The sequence below is a fragment of the Bufo bufo genome, chromosome 3 (genome assembly GCF_905171765.1).
Source record: "Bufo bufo chromosome 3, aBufBuf1.1, whole genome shotgun sequence".
Lineage (NCBI taxonomy): Eukaryota > Metazoa > Chordata > Amphibia > Anura > Bufonidae > Bufo > Bufo bufo.
In genome coordinates this window covers 90,611,421-90,635,239 of record NC_053391.1, presented here as the reverse complement: position 1 = coordinate 90,635,239, position 23,819 = coordinate 90,611,421, and the positions used below count along the sequence as shown (strand labels likewise).

Below are 23,819 nucleotides of genomic sequence, written 5' to 3'. Positions count from 1 at the left end.
TGATGTCATTTCTCTGTGTTTGGGCGCTCTATTTAAACATGAAATGTTCTTTGTATGATGATAAGTCTGAGGAAGGTGCGGCAGCACCGAAACGCGTCACTTATTGCCTGTACATGTGACTGAATAAATACAAAGAAAGAATTATCAACAGCGAGTGCCGGTCTTTTTCATTGATTCTACATTGGGACGCCATCCCATTGACTCGTGCACCGTGACCATATACAGCAGTGCCGACCTGTGATTATTATAATATATATATATATATATATATATATATATACGCCACCACAGGCGAAACAGAGCATTACATAGCGTCCATTAAAATCTATTATCTGCCCATGTATTTTAAATGTATGTCTTTACTCCTATTAATATTTATTTTTTATTTTAAGCACTTATACAGCGCTGACATATTCTGCAGCCCTTTACAGACATTAGCATCAAGCTGTCACCAATGGGGCTCACAATCTAAGTTACACAAGGACTGTAAATAGGTGACCCCTTCTAGTGCCTATTAATGGGGAACTGAACCCTTAAAAATCATAACTCAGAAAAATATTTAAAAGTGCATACAGAGCTATGCCTACAAGGTGCTCCCCAAACTGCTAGTCTTTTGACTAGTCCTCCCCCATCTTTGGCTATAGAATGGCTGAGTGAATGAGCCTGACCTAACACAAAAATTCTGGACAGGAAATTCGGGAGATGTGCCTGTAGTGCAAAAGGAGTCCCTGCCCTTGGTCCCTAGCGCCACTTTCTCCCCACTTCCGTAAGCTCTATCATCTGCTTATTTCATGCCAGTCAGTTTCATTTCGCCCCATTTACCCACTGAGCTCAGAAGTGCAGAGAAGTAATGAAGGACCTGTAAGACTTTAGTGATGTCACCGGGTGGGCGGAGCTCCTGTGCTGTGTGTCTGTGAGAGGTTAGTGTTTCCCTCTATAAGTTGTCCAATACATAGGACAAAAATGTAATGGTTAGTATTCTGTAGTCGATTGCAGCTTTGCTTGGTAGCAACCCAGCTTTTCCAGTAACCTGAAAAGCTAATCTGCCTCGGTATGGCACTATTTAGTAATAGGGAGAGGGATTTATCTTGGTAGATTTAGTATTCTGTAGTCTATTACAGCTTTATGTCTATTTTTACGATTAGTAACTAGGAGAGTCCAACAAAAAAGCCACCCTCGCTATGTAGACAAAGTTATCCACACTTAACCCAGCCCTCCTATATTTCCTGTCTTCCGTGCATGTCACTGCCTGCCCTGCTCCCTAAGTTAGGGTTTGCTTCAGTGTCAGCAGGGCTTAGGTTCCAGCGTGTGAGTTCGTTCACCATCAGCACTTGCTCATACTGTCAGCAGTCAGGGAGAGACTCAGGGATTGTTAGGAAGTTACCATTCCCTCCTCCTCCCTAGCTTTGGGGCCTAGTCTGTTTACCTGTTGCTGTTTGTTTATTTGGTGTTCCTTTTATCCCTACTTGCCGTGACAGTGCACCAGCGATAGAGGAAGGGAAGCGGGGGGGGGCAGTAGACATGGCTGCAGCCTGAGAGAACAATGCACTGCTTTTCTACTTTATTTTTCATGGTGTGCATTGATAGCTGAAGAAATGAGAGCAAATAACAAAGACACATAAGGAGATTACATTATGTTTTGTTGGTTGTTCTTTTTTGTGTTTGGATTCTGGCTGTAGTTCCCCTTTAATAGAAGTCACTAATATGCTGTTTCAAAATGGGTTTTCTGTACCAGACAATCTCTTGATCTCAGGGATACATACCTTGCTCTGTGGACAAATATAAGAAAATGTAAATCAAGCTGTCCTGTATCCCTGCAGACTGCAAATTCACCTATCTATTACTAACGACTACATCTGATTCTGTGGATTTGTATCCTCTGAATAAAACAATATCCATAATCTATGACTTCTGCTAACTAGACCATCAGAATAAACAATCGTGTGATTGTGATCTACTCTGAGAGATTGGTTCACATATTTGCTAGTAGAATGTTGACCACATTTGTTTCGTTATTGTTGTGTTTGTCCTCGGAATCCCACCCAAATCTGGTACTGAGGGTCAGATGCCTTGACTAATTATACTCATGATATGCTCTTCTTCACTGATGCTGTTGTACCTCATAGCGTCTTGCTCCAATTATCCCCCTTCCCTGTGTTGGCAAATAAGAAACATAGTCTGTGTTGGGACTACTTGTCTCTGGCTGGGAAGCCGCTTGTTCGAAGGGTCCCTTGGCAATAAGTGGATCACAAAGTGTCCCCTTGCTATGAAGCCCAGAAATCAGCTATAATCTGTCATTGCTCATTTTCTCTGCAATCCATGGGTTCCCTGTGTAATGCAGGACAGTACAGGTCCTCCAGACGAAGAAACTCTCTAGTAACAGCTCTACAATCAGACCATGAGATGAGGATTCTGAATAGAAGACCCCCTTTAGGGCTCGTGCACACAACAGTATGTATTTTGCAGTCCGCAAAACACAGATCCACAAAAAATACGGATGACGTCTTTATGACATCCTATTGCATCTGTTTTATTTTTTTTGCGGATCCATTGTAACAATGCCTATCCTTGTCCCCAAAACGGACTAGAATAGGACATGTTCTATCTTTTTTGCCAAGCTACTGAATGGACTTCTGGGTGCAGACAGCACACGGTGTGCTGTCTGCATTTTTTGCGGACACGTTGAAATGAATGGGTCCGCATCCTATCTGCAAAAAAATAAAAATACGGAACGGACACAGAAACAAAATACATTAGTGTGCATCAGTCCTTATAGAGGCAATTATATTAAGATTGGCATAGCAAACGCCAGTCTTAGTCTAAAGTTCATCAGCTCAAAATGCACCATAGAGGCACAGACTTATCTTCCACAATTTGAAATCCGTTTCTGGTATAAATTATAGTAAATCTATCATTGGAAGGCCATGCCCCCTCCAGCTAAAAATGTCCCTTTTATTGCCACTATTGAAAAGTAGCGGGAAGCGTAAAAAATGCAAATTATTGTACAAATCAGACATTAAAAAATCTTCCCCGCTAATCCTTAAGAGCATATGAAAAGGTTTTTCTATACTAGATAACCTAATTAATGTAGAAGATACCGGCTTTCCTCTACAGTATACAGTCCCTGACAAAAGTCTTGTCGCTTCTCTATTTTGTAGAAACTCCTGCCATTAACCTGACTTTTAATTAATCAATTGGTGTTAGAAATAGCTCATATGAAAAGCTAAAGCCCTCCCAAAAGATGTTTAATGCACTGAAATAAATTAGTTTCACTGAAAAAATTTTTATCATTTAACCAAGACAGAAAGGTCAAATTTTGGCAAGACAAAAGTTTTGTCGCCTATACAGAAATTAAACAACTTTACTGCAAATCCAAAAATATGTCAGCAAATTAAGTAGTGGTGCTGTGAGATCTAAATTTAATATCTTGTATGACTTCCATGAGCTTGAAGGACAGCATCCATGCGGTTTAGCAAGGATTCATACAATTTAATGATGAAGTCATCAGGAATAGCAAAGAAAACAGTCTTGCATGCCTCCCAGAGTTCATCAATATTCTTTGGTTTCGTCTTCCATGCTTCCTCTTTCATCCTACACCACATATGCTCAATGATGTTCATGTCTGGTGACTGGACTGGCCAATCCTGGAGCATCTTGATCTTCTTCGCCTTAAGGAACTTTGATGTGGAGATGGAAGTATGCGATGGGGCACCATCCTGCTGCAGAATTTGGCCTTTTTTATGGTTGGGAATATAAGAGGTAGCTAAGATTTCTTGGTATTTTAGACTATTGATGTTGCCTTCCACCTTGCAGATCCCTCGCACACCCCCATACTGGATGTAACCCCAGACCATGATTTTGTCTCCACCAAACTTCACTGTTTTCTGGTTAAATCTCGGCTCCATGCAGGCTCCAGTAGGTCTCCTGCAATATTTGCGGCGACTGTGGTGTAATTCAACAGAAGATTCATCTGAAAAATCCACCTTCTGCCACTTTTCCAGCGTCCATCCTTTTAGCAGGCTGTGGCCCTTGGCAAATGCCACACAGTTTTTCAATTGTCTTTTGTTTAGTGCTGGCTTATAGGCACTGATTCGACAATGGAGGCCATTTCGAAACAGAATCCGACAAACTGTTCTGGTTGACACAGGGACTTCAGGTGACCAGGTCTCGTGGAGCTCTGCTGCAGTGGAAAATGGGCTGGCCTTGGATTTTCGAGCCAACAAACGGTCCTCTCGAGCAGTTGTCTTGCGGGGTCGGCCTGACCTGGTCTTGTCCAAAACGTCTCCAGTCTCTTCAAATCTTTTTTTTATCCTCTGAACTTGACGCTGAGACACATTGGAGGTGTCTGCCACATCAGCAGTGGATCTGGTCTTCAGCCTCTTGATAATTAACACTTTAGTCTCCGGGTGAATCTTAGGCATGTTTTCAGAGGTCTAGTTGCAGTTGATGTGAAGGTCTAGTGTACTGGGGTTCTTTTTATACACACCTGAGACCTAATTGATCCATTATTAGTCACAGGTGAAGCTCATATGATAAGGCGACAACACTTATGTCTTGGCAAAAATTGACTCAATGGGCTTTACTAAGCTGTGAATATTAGAATACTTTTTGTCAGTTTCGTTTTGCACTGAAAAATTATTACAAAAGCTGTTGGAATTAAAATGACCCATTTCTTGTAACAAAATCTTGATTAGAAATATATTTTAGCGGCACTTCAGGTCAATTTGTACACAAGCGACAAGACTTTTGTCAGAGACTGTACAACTGGCAAGCTAATCGCCTGTGGTTGTGATTAGTATATAGAATTGGTCTCCAACCTGTGGCTCTCCAGCTGTTGTGCAACTACAACTCTCAGCATGCACTGACAGCTTGCGAGCTGCAGACCCATGTTCTGGAAATTTTGTATATTGCACTACCTTATGACAACCAATAGTTTACTAGCATTAAGCCTCTGAAATGAACACTCTAGGCAAAAAAATAATACATATTTTTATTAGGTTTCTTACTTACTGGATGGAGGGTCCATGGCGCATGAAGACTTTTGTGGACACGTTGGCAGATTGGACCCTGGAGACTTGCAGGTAATTATCCAATTACATTTTAGATATATTTCTTGTCTTGTATTTCAGCCTATAACGAAGTGTCCGCAGAATGATGTATTGAAGAGAATCTCCATTAACATGGTCTTCCATTGAAACTAGTCATCAAGAATCCTATCAATGTAATTTTTGCAAGCAGATGGTTTTGGAAGCAATTTAGAAACAGGTGTCACTGATGTATCCTCGTGTGACCAGCTAGAGGGCAAAAGAGCACCCCTCACATTACACAAACAAGTCACTAAGTACCCAGCTACAGAAATATTCTCCCACAGAAAAAAGATTATATCACTTTAAGAGGAGGGAGATAAAATGAAACAGATCCATAAATCTTAGAGTCCTTACTAATATACTAGGATACTGTATACAGCAGTCATTTATACTAAATTGCTATCACTCTTTATAGGATTGAATCTGGCTAGGCCACATCTACACAGGGTGGATCTGACCAACCAGAAGTTGTTCCAGAAGGTCCGGGCTATAGAATAAAATTATTGACCCAAAGGTCAAGCAGAAGACAGGCCCATGTGGAGCTGATTTTGGAGCTAATAACTTATCATTAAAGGAGTTTTCTAGGAGTTCATTATTGATGGCCTATCTTCAGGACAGGTTATCAATATCTGTTCAGTGGAGGTCCAACTCCTAGACCCCTGAAGGTCAGCTATTTGAAGAGGCTGTGGTGCTCCGGGGAACTCTGCTGACTCTTCCTAAGCCAGTGACGTTCCTTTTTCACACGCCCTATGTGCAGCTCAGTCCTATTGTGCTGCCAACAAACTTACAATTTCAAGACCCTGAGGAAAGATTAAATCGCCCGACAAAGGAGCATTTACACGTACGTTGGGTGATCGGCAGCGCCTTGACACAAGGCAATTATCATAAAGACTCATCAATAATTGCCTCTATCCACAGCTCAAGTAAAAGAGCCCGTAGACCTTATTGATGATATGTGCTGTATGTAATTATAACAAAATTTACTATGCAGTTTAAATTGGATGCGCACATGTTCTGCTGAGGTGAAGGGTGGACCCAACCCAGAATAAGAGCTGCTCTGGTGGCCTGGAGTCATTCTTGTATAAGGCCTCTTTCACACTTGCGTTGTCCGGATCCGTCGTGCACTCCATTTGCCGGAGGTGCCCGCCGGATTCGTAACAACGCAAGTGAACTGAAAGCATTTGAAGACGGATCCGTCTTCAAAATGCGTTCAGTGTTACTATGGCACCCAGGACGCTATTAAAGTCCTGGTTGCCATAGTAGTAGTGGGGAGCGGGGGAGCAGTATACTTACAGTCCGTGTGGCTCCCGGGGCGCTCCAGAATGACGTCAGAGAGCCCCATGCGCATGGATGATGTCATCCATGCACGTGGGGCGCCCTGACGTCACTCTGAAGCACCCCGGGAGCCGCACGGACGGTAAGTATACTGCTCCCCCGCTCCCCACTACACTTTACCAAGGCAAACAGGACTTTAGTGTCCTGGCAGCCATGGTAACCATTCAGAAAAAGCTAAACGTCGGATCTGGTAATGCGCCGAAACGACGTTTAGCTTAAGGCCGGATCCGGATTAATGCCTTTCAATGGGCATTAATTCCGGATCCGGCCTTGCGGCAAGTGTTCAGGATTTTTGACCGGAGCAAAAAGCGCAGCATGCCGTTCCGGAACTGAAGACATCCTGATGCATCCTGAACGGATTTCTCTCCATTCAGAATGCATGGGGATAATCCTGATCAGGATTCTTCCGGCATAGAGCCCCGACGACGGAACTCTATGCCGGAACAGAACAACGCAAGTGTGAAAGAGCCCTTGACCATTGATCTAAGAAGATGTTCCTAGCCGGCTTCAGCTTCCTTTGGCAAAATCAACTGTTTGCTGGGGAGTACTGGAAATGGGACCAGCACTTGGTCCCCCGACTTTGTATGGATTTGCCTCTAATGAGACATCTTCTTTACTGACCATGAGTGGTGTTTATCTCCTTTTATTAATCTATGGATGGACCTATTAATGGCATGGCTCTAGTAAATGGATTATTCCTGCTGTTATAGAAAGTGTGTGGTATATTAACCTTTATGTGTGCCTTTAGATTTGTATTTTACTGTTAACTTTTAATGACTTTTATGTAATTTTTGACTTAGTGGATGACAGCTGGCCGTGGTATTGTCCATGCAGAGATGCCTTGTACAGATGAACCAGCACATGGATTACAACTGTGGGTTAATCTGAGAAGTTCTGAGAAGATGGTTCCACCCGAATACCAGGAGCTAAAAAATGCTGACATTCCCAAACCATCGAAAGATGGAGTAACCGTTACTGTTATCTCTGGAGAGTCAATGGGAATCAAGGTGAGCTGTTTATCAGCTGGTCATGTTTTACAAATCACACTTTTGGTTTATTTTCCATGATTGATCACCAGTATCTGATCGCGGCACCTGGTCCGACACCTGTGGCTCCAGCCAATCAGCTGTTTGAAAATGCACCGGTGCTCACAGCAGTGCCGCAGCCTTCTCTCTACTTACCAAGCACAGCACCGTACATTGTAAAGCAGCTGTGCTTGGTGTTGCAGCTCAGCTCTATTCACTTCAATAGAGCTGAGCTGCATCTAGGCCATGTGACCGATGAAGGTGATGTCACCTGGCCTGGGAAAGCTGAAGAAGACCACAGCGCTACTGCGAGCGCTGCTGCCTTCTCAAACAGCTGATCGGCAGGGTTCTTGGTTGTCTGACCCCCACAGATCAGGTACTGGTGACCTATCCAGAGGATAGGTCATCAGTATAAAACTCCCAGAAAAGCCCTTTAATTCAGAATTAACATTTCAAATTTCTCATGCAAAAAAACACCCAGTATTCTGCAGTATAGAAATAGAAATATAATACATTTCAGTCTTGGGCTAAGGCTTGTCCAGCAGGCTGTTCCAGCAGGGTAACAGCCTGCCGACCCGTACTAACTTTTGCACACCTGTCGTGCTGGAAGTTTGCCCCGGCCCTATTCAGTATAATGGGGACGGGACGGAGATGCGGCCAGATAAAAACCGCAGGCTTATAGCAGAGAATTAGGGATTGTTCTGATGTGAAGGTTAACCTCATTTTTTTGTATCTTCAGTGTAGGTGGCCTCTTTTCCTTCCATTAGGTAATAGCCATATGCAAAATGTCAAGTCTATTAGATTGGATTATTGGACATACAAATCAGCCTTGTAATCCAGAGCTATGTCCTCAGTTCAGGCTATATGGAGCCTAAAATTTGAGGCTAATTTTATTGGTTGAGATCTAAATGTAGTTTTGGTATCAACCACTTTGGATGATCTGAGGAAGTTCTCAATAGTATACATTTACAAGGAGGTCCATTAGCAGGTTGGAAAATTTCTTTGGGATATCATAGCCCTTCACTTTTACTCAGGGGCCAGAAGCACATAGTGGTATCGGTGGAGGAACACTTCACAGACCTATTTTGCTTGGAAAACCAATTTTAAAACCATATAAGGGTTTTTTGAGTTATTAGAAAACTGTTCCTTCTTTGGGAAATTCCACCGATCATTAGGAGTAGAGAATAGATAGGAAGAGCATATGTCTTTCTTCGTGAACCAGCATACCTCTCTGTCTAATTACCCATTGATTCCAATTAGCCTTATCTCCCCTGTGGGGGCACTGCAGAGAAATTAAACACTGGATGCCATACTTCCCGACAGATTACAGCAGTGGGACAACCTGCAAATTAAAGCAGAGGGACAGTCTAGTTCCAAGTCTGTTAGAATGGGACCCTTCCAACAACATGGGATTGTCAAAAGTGTACAGTTCCTTTAGCACAGCTGTTTTATATTAACCTTAAAATACGGTAAAAAAAAAAATCATACATTAAATAATTCATCAGTCATCTTCCATACAGCAGCATCCTTTCATCTCTCCATCTTCAGAAGATCCTCTCATATCAATTTTGTTTTATGAAAACCCAAAAGCAATTTAGACAGCAAGTATGTAAATTGGTAACATGTATAATAAGTGAAAACTGATGTTGGTTGTCTTTTCTTGTTCTTGTTCCAATTAATCATGGAGAAGAAGTCAATAAGTGTTTGTTTGAGTGGTGAGTTATTGCTATATGGAATGGCCAATAAATAATTATTATTAGTCTGCTGGACTGTCAGCTGCAAACATCTTACAGCCTTTATAACTTTAATGGAAAAAGTCAGACATGTCTATATTTTTTATGTTTAACTAGTTTGCCTTTTACTTTTTTAATGCTTTCCCCTCTATGAGCTTTCAACTGTAAAATTGCTCTGTACATAGACACTGGTCTGGATCAATCAGGCTTTGGGTCCAGCACTACTATGTAGCAATGTCCTGATGGGCTACAGTATTTTATGAAACATGGAACGATGGTAGGAACTTGTATGGCACTTAGCCTGTTTAAACCTGATTACTAATTTTGCAACTGACCATCCATAGCTGGTTCATTGGAGAACATGATTCTGAGGGCCAACCTCTATCTATAAGTATTTCCATTATTTATTACTTCGTAATTATTATTGATATCATCAATCATCCATAAGGTCTCATAAGTTCCATTTTGAATCAGCCCAGAAATACTGATAGACCCTAAATGCAAATGACTGTCTCAAAAGTCAGCTCCACATGATGTGGTCTTCTGCTGGGCTCTTGTAGTTCAACATTGTGTCAGAGCTTGGGCCCACTAAGATCCTCTGTTACTCTGGTGGGCCAATCTCCAAAATTACAATTACTTTTTTATGTATCGGAGGGATACTTTGATTGCATGAAGCAAATGCTGTTGGGAAGTGGTTACATTTGTACTGGATAAAGATGAATAGAAAGATATTCTCAAAGTTCCCACTTGGGAATTCCCAGTTATCCTGAAAGGGCCACGTAGTATATAATATGCACTAAGCCTATTTGTCCACTGTCAGTGTGGCTGTATTGCCTGAGTAGGAATGACCTAAGTCCAAAATTCACTCAGAAATCTGGCAATTTTTGTCATATTCTCTGGCTGTCCAACCAAATACAAGAACTTTGGATTCGGGTGACTCAATTTCTTTGTGCTCTTATAGGGTTAGCTGTATTCTTGTCCCCAGGTGTTTCATATTTGCCTTTTTAAAGTCAAAAGCTTTGAGACTGAGACAAATTTTCGTTGTCAAATGTTTGATGCTTCACTTTTTATGGTGGCAATTGGCATTACCTCTAGCTTGTTACGAAAAAGTGATCAGATGAATTGCAATTAATTACAACGTAATTTTTTTCATGAAAGTTAACTTAATCACTATCCAGTTTCCACTGCCACAAAATGAGCTGCTAAGGCTACTTTCACACTTGCGTTGTTCTTTTCCGGCATAGAGTTTCGTCACAGGGGCTCTATACCGGAAAAGAACTGATCAGGTATGTCCCCATGCATTCTGAATGGAGAGTAATCCGTTCAGTTTGCATCAGGATGTCTTCAGTTCAGTCGTTTTGACTGATCAGGCAAAAGAGAAAACCGTAGCATGCTACGGTTTTATCTCCGGCTAAAAAAACTGAAGACTTGCCTGAATGCCGGATCAGGCATTTTTCCCCATAGGAATGTATTAGTGCCGGATCCGGCATTCAGAATACCGGAATGACGGATCCGTCCTTCCGGTATGCGCATGCGCAGACTGAAAAAAAAGGTGAAAAAATAAATGCCGGATCCGTTTTTGCCGGATGACACCGGAAAGACGGATCCGGCATTTCAATGCATTTTTTCGACTGATCAGGCATTTTTAAGACTGATCAGGATCCTGATCAGTCTTACTAATGCCATCAGTTAGCATACATTTTGCCTGATCCGGCAGGCAGTTCCGGCGACGGAACTGCTTGCCGGATCTCTCTGCCGCAAGTGTGAAAGTAGCCTAACATCATTTTTAGTGATCTTCTGGTTAGCTCAGTAGAATGTGTGAGGCAGCTGATATCACTCTGATGTCATGCTGGTTGAATAAGAAGAGCAGACTAGTTGCTTCAAAAGGGTGGGGGTGCTTGAAATCATCGTCTTCTTCTGTTAGCCATGGTTACCTTCAAGGAAACAAATGCAGTCATCATTGCTTTGCATAAAAAGATCTTCACAGGCAAGGACATTTCAGCTTGTAAGGTTGCACCTAAATCAACAAGTTATTGGATCATCAAAAACTTGAGAGGTACAATGGCTGTGAAGAAGGCTTAAGGGCACCAAAAAAAGGTCAGCAGGTGCCAAGACATCTCCTAAAGAGGATTTAGCTACAGGATCGGGTTACCGCCAGTGCAGAGCTTGCTCAAGAATGGTAGCAGGCAGGTTTGAGTGCATCTGCACGCACAGTGAAGCAAAGGCTTTTAGAGGATGCCCTGGTGTCAAGAAGAGCAGCAAAGAAGTCACTTCTCTCCAAGAAAAACATCAAGGACAGACTGATGTTCTACAGAAAGTATAAGGATTGGACTGCAGAGAACTGGGGAAAATTATTTTCTCTCATGAAGCTTCCCTTAAACTGCTAGGCCTCATGCACACAACCGTATCCATTTTTGCAGTCTGAAAATCGTTGATTTCATGGATTTGCAAAATATAGATGTGGTTCGCATGCCATCCGCATCCATGTATCCATTCCGCAAAGAGTGGACCCATTGAAGTCAATGGGTCCACAAAAAATGCAGATACATCATGGATGGTATCCATTTGTTTGTGGATCCACAATTTGTGGACTGCAGAATACAATCAATTGTATACAATCAATCGTAGGGACATCTGGAAAAATGATTGTTCAGAGAAGACAAGGGGAGCACTACCAAGAGTCCTGACACCATTCATGTTTGGGGTTGCTTCTCATCCAAGGGAGTGGGCTCACTCTCAATATTATAACACAATATTAACAATACTGCCATGAATAAAGAATAAGAACAAAACTATTTCTACTACAGACCGATGACTCCTACTTGTCCTGGCGCCATTGCCTGGGAATCCTTCCCTTTTCTTACTATTTCCATCTCCCTTGATCTGAGTCTTATGACCTGTGTGTCTCAGTTCTGGAGCAATACTCTGCACAGCATATCTACATATACATCTCTTTAAATAAGCTTGGGTTAATGTATCTGATTAGGGACATCTGGATATGACCACACTACATGGTCGTGGAGCATTCCGGTGGCAGCCATGCTGTGGTCGAGTCCCGCTGTGGTCGTATGGGCTGCAGCTGCCTCCAAAATTAACCAATGGGACCGCACGGTTCAGTGGGTCTGTATTGTTAATTGTTTAATACCGCATGGTCATTAACAATACAGACCGACTATACAGTGCAATCTTCATTAATTAAATAAGAGACAGATGCAGCCTAATCAGCCATGCGGTACTCGACTGCAGCAAGGCCACATCCCGAGCACCCCACAACCGCGCCGTGTGGTTGTACCCCGAGAATATATTCGCACAAGAGAAATACACATCGGAGAAATCTGATGTGTGTTTGCCGTGGAATCCACAGCAGAAATCCAAGGCTGATCCTCAGACCTCTTCCTCTGTTTTGCAGTTTGTATGGTTCAGATTCAGTGTGGACACCCACCATGGTTTACGCATGGAAACTGTGCCAGGAAGTCTTGTTTTTTCCCAGCACAGATTTCAAATCTTGGTGCAGAAAAATCCATGTTATATCAACTATGGTTCAGATTCCTGTTTAAATCAATGGACAGTTAGGGGCACATTTATTAAGACCAGCGTTTTAGGCGCCGGTCTTTATAACCCCTATAAGCGCCGGCCTCTACATAACTTCAGCGGATCCACCGCCGCTTCGAAATGTAAGACAGCTTCCTAAAACGTGGAAAATGGTAAAACCCCTTCCCCGCCCATGTCATGCCCACTTTTTTAGACCTGCGTGAGTGGGGAGAAGTCGCAGTTTGCTGTGCAAAGAACCTTTGTGATGCAATCTGCGCCATAAATACACCTAAATGACCCCCTTCATTTTTTTGGGGTTTTTTTTGCCAGGGATTTCAGAAAAGGGCCAAATTCTGTAGCAAAATGCACAGTGTGAACATACCCTTATTACTTTACTGTTTCACTGGTGTTTTTCCCTTTATCTATTGTAGTGTTTCTGCATTAAATTGTGCAGTTGACTATTTGCTCTTACCCTGTGTATTGAAATGTATTGAATTCTTAGTATGTATTTTCTAACTAAGACATTGGCCCAGATTTGCTAATGTGTCTGCACCTAGAACCCAGATTCTGTCTTTAAAAAAAAAAAAAAAAAGGGGCACAATTTGGCACAATTATGGTTTGTACAAACTAAGAAGACAGGTTGGCATTGGCAGGAGGTGCTCAAACCCACATGCAGTTGTGCATATATATAGGGGAGCAAATCTTGCACTTGTGGCCCGTTGCTAATGGCAATCCCCAGCAAAATGCATACAATGGAGGATGCCTGCGGCGAACCACAAGTACCACAATAGACATCCTACACAAGGTAACAAGTGCGGATGTCATAATTAATATAACAATATAACAAAACAATAACAAACACAGGTGCACTCTGCAGTCTCACTAAATCCTCAAACTGATTTTAAAATTGAGAGATTAGTCAACATGTCCTACGGTGTAGAACATGTCTAAGCCCGGACACCACGACAAGGTTTCTCAAGTAGCCCGGGACTACTTGAGAAACCTTGTCGTGGTGTCCGGGCTTAGACATGTTCTACACCGTAGGACATGTTGACTAATCTCTCAATTTTAAAATCAGTTTGAGGATTTAGTGAGACTGCAGAGTGCACCTGTGTTTGTTATTGTTTTGTTATATTGTTACAATTATGGTTTGTGCAACTATTTGAGACTTGCTCGGAAAGTAGGTGGAGCTTATCATAAATGGGGCTGGGCTTAATAAGGAAAGGAGAGTGGCCTAAGATGCATCTTTTGTGTCAAAATTGTGCCACAATAAAATTCTGTCTCAAAGTAAACCAAGCAATAGCTGGCGCAGGGTCAGAGAAAATTGTCTCTCCCTGCACCATATTTATCCTCCAGCCTGAGCCCCTGGGATAAATCTGGTGCAGGTCTAGACTGCCGGTCTAAGTTTACACCATCTATAAGATTATTAAATCTGCCCCAGTGTGTCTAATATATTGTTACTTATTGCAGTCAAAAGTCTATACAAGAACACCGACTCTGTTCCTGGACTTCAAACTAGAAAAAGGTGCAAAGTTCACCCAGGCCATACCTAAAGGTAAGAAAGAGTTCTGCAATACGTTATGTATTTCTGGACCATTTAGAAAATATTGCTCAGCTATTAAAAGGATTCTCTGGGAATGATTTAAAATGGCCTCCAGCAACCTGTCCTAGACTGTGAGCAGGACCGGTGGCCTCCACTTGCAGATCTGAGTTGTGGAGCCTCACTACTCACTACACTCTGGGATTTGCCTATACTACACATTGGTAAGTGTTCCTGTCAGGTTGCTCAGCCATAATGCCATATTGTAGGCAGGATCACATCATTACCATCTATTGTAGAGCAATGTAGTGTTGCAGGTTGCCGATGGCCATTTAAAATAATTCAAGTTTAATTTTATACTTTTTGTCATGAACCACTCTAAATCACTTGGCTTTTTAAATAAAACTGACCAAAAATAAATAAATCGTGAAATGTTTAAATAAACTCACAACAGACTGTGTAGTGGCCCACCCCATTAACAAGGCGAATGGTAACGCCCAGTTGTCCATTTAGTCATATGTTTCCAGGAGGAATAAGGCCTCTTTCACAAGGGCGTTGCGGATTGGGGTCAGATGCGTTCAGGGAAAATGGTGCGATTTTGACACTAAAACAAGTCAGTTTTCACTGCGATTGCGTTCCATATTTGCATTGTTTCCGCGCAGGGGCAAAACATTGTAATGCGTTTTGCACGCGCGTGAAAAAAATCGGCATGTTTGGTACCCAGACCCGAACCCCGACTTCTTCACAGAAGTTCGGGTTTGGGTTAGGTGTTGTGTAGATTGTATTATTTTCCCTTATAACATGGTTATAAGGGAAAATAATAGCATTCTGAATACAGAATGCATAGTACAATAGGGCTGGAGGGGGTTAAAAAAATTAATATTATAATTTAACTCGCTTTAATCCACTTGTTCGCACAGCCGGCATCTCTTCTGTCTTCTTCTTTGAGGAACAGGACCTTTGATGACGTCACTACGCTCATCACATGGTCCATCACATGATCCATCACCATGGTAAAAGATCATGTGACGGACCATGTGATGAGCGTAGTGACGTCATCAAAGGTCCTATTCCTCAAAGAAGAAGACAGAAGAGATGCCGGCTGCGCGAACAAGTGGATTAGGGTGAGTTAAATAATTAGTTGTTGTTTTTTTAACCCCTCCAGCCCTATTGTACTATGCATTCTGTATTCAGAATGCTATTATTTTCCCTTATAACCATGTTATAAGGAAAAATAATAAAGATCGGGTCCCCATCCCGATCGTCTACTAGCAACCGTGCGCGAAAATCAATATAGAGCATGCTGCGATTTTCACGCAACGCACAAGTGATGCGTGAAAATCACCGCTCGTGTGCACAGCCCCATAGAAATGAATGGGTTTGGATTCAGTGCGGGTGCAATGCGTTCACGTCACGCATTGCACCCGCGCGGAAATCTCGCTCGTGTCAAAGAGGCCTAACAGGAATGGCTCAACAAATTTGTAAAAAACAATTGTTTCAGAACTGTTATTTCATCAGGAATACAACTACTGTAAGTGACTTGTCTGGGGAGAGGACGGGTCCTCTATGATTCCTGCAAAATTACCAAATGACCAGATACTGAACAGTATTGAGGTTTTCATACTGACTGTTTTACTGTAGTTTGTATAGTATTTGAGGATTTCTTTCCTGATTTATCATCCCAACAGCATTTTTCTGTATCTACATGTTAGATCACTATGTTTTCCATGTGCTGGGGCTACATGTCAGCCAGCATAGGAAACGCTGACATGCCAAACAGCTGTACAGACTCGGCTTCGCTTCCACCTGCCGTCTGACACAGATGCTCGCCTATTTGCTTGAGACTTGGGTAATGTCTTTATGACAGACTGTATCCACAGAACAGTAAATTAGCTTGTTGACTCCCTGGGGAATGTGTTTGTTTGGCTAGGGAATTGTCTTGCTGGCTTTAGAGAGGAAGTTGAGATCTTTCCTGGCCAAACAGATCTGGGTTTGTCATCTGTAATCTAGTACAATGTGTACGAGGGTCAAAAGGGAGAACATAGCAGAGAATATCCAAAGTTACAAGCAAACCACCACCACAAACAGCAGCCTGCAAAGACCAGTCCTAGTCTGATGTGCAGTCAAAACATGATATGTAACCGCAGTTCTGGTATGAGCGGGCAATTAGGCTACTTTCACACTTGCGTTGTTGTTTTCCGGTATTGAGATCCGGCAGAGGATCTCAATGCCGGAAAAAAAAAAACGTTTCCGTTTAGGATCCATCAGGATTTCTTCCGTTCCGGCAGCAATACGTTTTGTGACTGGACACTAAACCACTGCAGGCTGCGGTTTTGGGTCCGGTCATAAAAATGTATCCGGCACCGAAAACAATTTAAGTCAATGGTGACAGATTGACTTTCAGTGTATTTAGTGACTGATCCAGTTTTTTTTTCTGTTTTGATTTCACACAACCGCATCCTAACTGAACGGATGCATCCTGATGTGCAAAATCAAAATGGATCAGTTTATTCCGGTATTGAGATCCTCTGCCGGATTTCAATACCGGAATTAACAACGCAAGTGTGAAAGTAGCCTTAATGGAAATTGTATGTTAAAGAAGAATTCTACACGACTGAAGGCAGTTCAGGGTCTTCGGTGTGCTCAGTTAGACACATAGCTACAGATAATGTATAGACTACTGCAGTTATTTCACTTTCACTTATTTTTGGGAGGTGTTTTTGAGTCCTGTTGATGCTGTAGCTGCGGCTGCTTTTCTCAGCCTGTAGGTGGGTCAGCTTACTTGTCTGCCTGTTTCTAACCGCACTGTTCACCCTGGTCATCCAGCACCTGGATCTGAATACTTTTGTAATTGTACGTAATAAAAAAAATTTGTATAGCCACTGAGCCACTCAATAAAATGTGTCTGCATGGTGCCACCTGCTGTTTGTTCTTTTTATTATTTCCCTGTCCACCTCACTGAGGTGGACGCACATGCTCGGTTCCATCCTTCAACTGCCTCCTGAGCTGTGATAGAGAGAGAGCTGCAGCATAAAAGACAATCCCCATGAGCTGCAGCAGAAACAACCCCACCCCCCACAACCTGATCTGCCAGTTTGGAATAAATCTAGCCGAGCAATGAATTGGGAGATCTCTTGATCCATGTGAGGTACAGGGCTGATTCCTACACATCACTTCCCTTCAACGTTGCCCATGGCTTAAGAGAAGCAGCGCATGCGCTATACCTGCAGTAATTCCGATGCCCATTGCAGAGAAGACAGTGGGCAGGATCAGGCAGATTTACGCTCTACGGCTGCGCAAGTTTTCAGTGAGACGCAGGCGGACGTCGCGGGCGTAGTTGAAGAGAAATAGTGAATTCTAAGAAGAGGGACGGAGTAGAAAGTGCAAGGGGAGGTAAAGATAGAGATGAAGAGGCCATCATGGCCTTTTGCGAGAGTCAGGCTTGGGCACTTGGAGGAGGGGGTCCTGGGCTCTTCAAACCTCTTTGAACCTCATTTGCATACCAAATAAAGTACATTTTCCAGAGATGGAAAGTACAGATAAAGCTATCAAAGATATGGTCGAAATGATGTTAGACGGATGTACATTGCGCTGGTGTCACTTACATGCAGTAGAAGTAGGTGACCTTCCCTTTAAGGTGACATCATTGAGATTTTCATAGCTTCCAGGGCACCTGCTCCTTGTACGCAGGGTATATCGGGCATTGGGATCTGCTGTTGGTGAACCCAATGAGGAGAATTGTGAAATAACATTTAGGACAGACAGAGTTTTGTAAGGGAGGCCAGAAATGTAAGCTGTGCCTGTGTGTAAAGAAGTTACCCTGCAGAAAGTTCACTTGCATTTTACTGGAATAGATCCTTTCCCCCTTCTCTCCAAATATGTCTCTGCGCACAACACACCAAGACAAGTTTATTCCAAACAAACGTGACACAGAACAGATAACTTTTTTTTGGGAAGAAAAGGAGCTTTGCAGGAGTCTGGGAAGTGCTTCCTGGGATAGGGCTGTGGCATGAATAGTATATGACGTGATAAAGGGCGCTGGCATGGAGTTTATTAAAGGACGGACTAAACTCGTACATCAGACAAGTGCTTTAGAAACATTGCAGATTCTTAAACGGGTCTGAGATTGGAACAGCATGGCCGATTTCCTCCAGTAACAGCACCACCAACAGGCCATGTCCGGTATTGCAATACAACTTTGTTCCCCCTACAAAAAACCCTCTTTCAGCTGACCTGTGGAGAGAAGTCACTTTGAGAAGTACGTACTGTACCCTGTCATCGCTCCACTGATTCCGCAATCCAAGCTGGCATGATGTGATTGGCCCCCTGTTGCCGATTCTTCCTCCAATGCCGTGAACAGTTCTGCTCCTCTTCTTCCTGTTCAGATGCATAATGTAGATGTAGCGGAACAGGAAGAGGAGCACAATTGGTTGCGATGACGGAGGAAGGGTCTGCAGCCAGTTGAGGAGGCATGTGATCCCGGGCGGAATCTGCAGACCGATGGAAGGGTAACTAAGGGGGAGATTTATGAAGACTGGCACTTTTTCCACCAGTCTTGATATCCCCTGCGCTCCCAGAGGATGTGCCTAATTTATGACCAACATGCAGGCCTTCTCATAAATAAGGTGCATCCTCCGGCAGTTCGTGCACCTAAACAGAAATCTACGTTATCTCAGAGCTGCCGTACATTTCTGGCTTCATTTGCGACATAAAACTGGTGTACATGAAGATAACTTTGTCTTTGGGTGTTGACCACTCACCTTTCCCGCCCTTGCCACACTCCCCTTTGGAAAACGCATAAAAAGTCACAAACACATAGCTTGCGACTTTTTAAAGCCACAATAAATTTCCCCCTAAGTGTCTTCTCTCCACACTTAGGGGGAAAGAGAAGACACTGAAAGAGACTTTTTAGGTACAGGCCCAGAGAGACTCTTTATATGGGGCTCAGTTACAACTAGTGCTGAGCTAATCGAAGTCCACAAAGTCAATTCGAAGCCGAATTTCAGGGTCAATTGGATTTGCCACGTGCTCCATGGTAGTGAATCGATTTTCCCTGAAATAGTATAAATAAAACCAAAAAAAATCATACTTACCCCATCCATTTGCTTGCGACGGGCTGGCCGCCACCATCTTGTTTGAAGACCTCGCATGAAATCTCGTGTGCGGTGATGTATGACGTCACCCCACCGGCCGACGAGATGACGTCATCACGGGCCACTCTAGATTTTGCAGGAGCGATCTGTCCCATTGAAATGAATGGGACGACTTGGGTGTAATTGCACCTGCTCACCGCTGCGGATGCGACGGGAAGCAAGTAAACAATAGAGAGGAGGCAGTGCTGGCACGGCGCGCGCCTTCTCTTCAAACTGCTGATCGGCAGGGGTGCTGGGTGTCGGACCCCCACCGATCTGATATTGATGACCTATCCTGTGGATAGGTCATCATCAATATGAACAACCCGGAGAACCCCTTTAAAATCGAAACAAGTAAGAAAATAAAGTATCTAGGAACTATTGATTGTGGAGCATGTTAAAAGTTATCTGGTGGATGTCAATGGGCGTGCTCATTCTGAGATGTATACAAAAGGTAATATGAGACTAATGAAACCCAATTAATCACTTAGAAGGGGGTGCAGGATTAGAAAAACACACCTTTTTTTTTTTTTCCCTAAAACAGCGACGCGCCATGTATGGTATTACAGCTCAGCCCCGTTGACTTTGGTATTGCAGCTCAGCTCCACTGGACTGTTTTTCTAATTCTGTATAACCTCTTTTACATTTCTCAAATTATATTACTGTGTTTTTGAGACGTTATCCTATGCAACCCAAGCAAATAAGTAAATGCCCCTTTCTGAATGCACCAATTTTAGCAGCAAGAATAGCAACCAATTGCTAATTAGAATCCACTATTCAGGGTTCTCTGTTTTTTAGTATGCTGTTCTGTAGATCTAATAAAAAGTATTACTATGCAATGAATAGGACAACACAAATGAGGTATTATTGCAATATAAATGCAATAAAAATATTGCTAGTTTTTTTAATGTTCTTTACATTTTTCACTTTGGTAGCGCCCCCTGCTTTTCTCCTTCTGATTCACCTTCTCCTACATTCAGAGGTGGACTGACATGCTCAGTAGCTCCCCTGCTCTCGTCCCCGGCCCTGTGTGCTGGTGTAGTAAAGCAGGTGAAGCGGCCCAGACACCATTCATTCATTCGTTCCTACTTCTAAGGCCTCAGGCATACGAATGTATTTTCTTTCCATGTCCCTTCCCTTTTTTTTTTGTGAACCGTATGTGGAACCATTAATTTTAATGGGTCCGCAAAAAAACGGATGTTACTCCGCGTGCATTCCGTTTCCGTATGTCTGTATTTCCGTTCCGCAAAAAAATAGAACATTACACATTATGGACAAGGATAGGCCTGTTCTATTAAGGGCCAGCTGTTTCACTCCGCAAAATACAGAATGCACATGGATGTGCGGATCCGTTTTTCCAAAATACATACGGTTGTGTGCATGAGCCCTAAATTTGTAGAAATATATAGTTATATCTCTCTCTAGACAGTTGAGAAGGGATGGCCATTACATACCATACAGTATATATCTCTGGGGCTATATGTCGAGGGAGGGATTGCTGATTGCAGTGCATTCTGGGAGATGGAGGTGCTTGATGAGCTGTTGCAGATACGTGAGTAAGGGCTCATGCACACAACCTTATGTATATTGCGGTCCTCAAAAACGGATCCGCAAAAAATACAGATGACGTCCATGTGCATTCTGTATTTTGTGGAACGGAGCATCTGGCCCCTAATAGAATAGTCCTATCCTTGTCCGCAATAATAGGACATGGTATATTTTTTTTTGCGGAACAGAAATACGGACATACAGAAACGGAATGCACACAGTAACTTCTGGTTATTTTTGTGGACCCATTGAAATGAATGGTTCCGCATACGGTCCACAAATAAAATGGAAACGTACATGGAAAGAAAATATGTTCGGGTGCATGAGCCCATGCCGCCGCTGCTGTACAGTAATACACTCGTATAGTGTATTACTGTACAGCAGCAGCGGCATGAAGCGCACGACATCATAGCAACCAATGACGCCGTGCGCTCCTGCTGTCAGCAGGAATCCTGGCCGGGTTACCACGGACCGCTCTCGGCCACGGAACACGGCCGTGTGCCTAAGGCTACATTCACACAAACGTGATTTGTTTCCATGTCCGTTCCATTATTTTTGCGTATAGGATGCAGACCCATTCATTTTAATGGGTCCGCAAAAAATGTGGACAGACATTGTGTGCTATCCGTATCCGTAGCCCCGCAAAAAAAAATAGAACATGTCCTATTCTTGTCTGTTTTGCAGACAAGGATAGGCATTGTTACAATGGATCCGCAAAAAAATAAAAATAAATGCCATACGGACATCATCCTGTGAACCTAGCCTAAAAAGGACATTTCTTAATGCTATACGTGAAGAGCCCATAATTCTTTACATGAGTCAGTTTGGAACAGTTTTCAAAAAAATGGAGTTCTTTCAAACTGATTAGCATTTATATCTTTTCTATGGTTCTGTGCTGTTGTGTAAGGACCGTTCTTACAGTTTTGGAGGCTATACCTACACTCACCTAAAGAATTATTAGGAACACCTGTTCTATTTCTCATTAATGCAATTATCTAGTCAACCAATCACATGGCAGTTGCTTCAATGCATTTAGGGGTGTGGTCCTGGTCAAGACAATCTCCTGAACTCCAAACTGAATGTCAGAATGGGAAAGAAAGGTGATTTAAGCAATTTTGAGCGTGGCATGGTTGTTGGTGCCAGACGGGCCGGTCTGAGTATTTCACAATCTGCTCAGTTACTGGGATTTTCACGCACAACCATTTCTAGGGTTTACAAAGAATGGTGTGAAAAGGGAAAAACATCCAGTATGCGGCAGTCCTGTGGGCAAAAATGCCTTGTGGATGCTAGAGGTCAGAGGAGAATGGGCCGACTGATTCAAGCTGATAGAAGAGCAACGTTGACTGAAATAACCATTCGTTACAACCGAGGTATGCAGCAAAGCATTTGTGAAGCCACAACACGCACAACCTTGAGGTGGATGGGCTACAACAGCAGAAGACCCCACCGGGTACCACTCATCTCCACTACAAATAGGAAAAAGAGGCTACAATTTGCACGAGCTCACCAAAATTGGACTGTTGAAGACTGGAAAAATGTTGCCTGGTCTGATGAGTCTCGATTTCTGTTGAGACATTCAAATGGTAGAGTCCGAATTTGGCGTAAACAGAATGAGAACATGTATCCATCCTCTGATGGCTACTTCCAGCAGGATAATGCACCATGTCACAAAGCTCGAATCATTTCAAATTGGTTCTTGAACATGACAATGAGTTCACTGTACTAAAATGGCCCCCACAGTCACCAGATCTCAACCCAATAGAGCATCTTTGAGATGTGGTGGAACGGGAGCTTCGTGCCCTGGATGTGCATCCCTCAAATCTCCAACTGCAAGATGCTATCCTATCAATATGGGCCAACATTTCTAAAGAATGCTATCAGCACTTTGCTGAATCAATGCCACATAGAATTAAGGCATTTCTGAAGGCAAAAGGGGGTCCAACACCGTATTAGTATGGTGTTCCTAATAATTCTTTAGGTGAGTGTATATACCCCTAATAGTCACGAGGCTGAGAGAGCTGGATCACACAGGGCAAGGGCTCTTTTATTTACAATAACACACTGCCGGGTGGAGGCTTCCGCCCAGCAGTGTGTTCGGTGACGTCACCGGCCCTGATGGGCGGGCTTTAGGTCTGCCCTAGCCGTTTTACAGGCTAGGGCAGCGCTAAAGCCCACCCATCAGTGCAGCCCTATGGAGAGCCCGGTTCGTCACTGGAACTCCAGAAAAGGCCTTTGCCCTGTGCGATTTAGCGCATCGCAAAGAAGAGCATTGGAGCATGAACTGCTCCGATGCTCAAGTCAGGGGGCTGCCTGGGTGAAAATGGGGATATGTCCGGGTCCAGCTCTGAACCCAGACAACCCCTTTAAGACAAGAAGGAAACCATGTGAATATAAAAACACGTAATCATATGCCCATTTCTGGATGGTGCTGACATAAGCACCACCCATTTCCAGAAAATTCAGGACAATCCCAGCAAATTTGGAGCTGTTGACAACTAGGCAAGAGAACAGTGTACTGATCAGTCACAGGCAGAGTGCATAACTATTAAAGAGGACCTCTCATCTCTCCTGACATGTCAGATTTTTTCCAATTCCTCCCCATTTGGAATTTTTTTTCCAGCTTCCCGATACATTCTATGCAATATTAAATGGTGCCATTAGAATGTGCAACAAGCCCTCATATGGCTATGTGAAAAAGTTATGGCTCGGGGAAGGCAGGAAGGCAGGAAGTACTGTATTTGGAAATTATTATGGCAATAATATTAGTATTGCACTATAGGGAATATATAGAGAAAAGGCAGCGCAAGTTATTATTATTATTAAAGCGTCATTCATTCCACAATTGAACTAAGCATGAACAAGACGAGTTACAAACTGGTACAGAAGGA

The 23,819-nt window shown here is 43.0% G+C and overlaps 1 protein-coding gene across 2 annotated transcripts in view; it reads left to right on the top strand.

The window, feature by feature from the left end:
* PIR (pirin) overlaps positions 1 to 23,819 on the top strand; it is a 97,471-nt gene that overhangs the window by 41,463 nt on the left and 32,189 nt on the right. For both annotated transcript variants that reach the window (XM_040423315.1, XM_040423314.1), the window contains exons 4-6: positions 4,998 to 5,081; positions 7,223 to 7,429; positions 14,182 to 14,266. In XM_040423315.1, the coding sequence (XP_040279249.1) occupies positions 4,998 to 5,081; positions 7,223 to 7,429; positions 14,182 to 14,266 (376 nt within the window). The remainder of the gene's footprint in view (positions 1 to 4,997; positions 5,082 to 7,222; positions 7,430 to 14,181; positions 14,267 to 23,819) is intronic.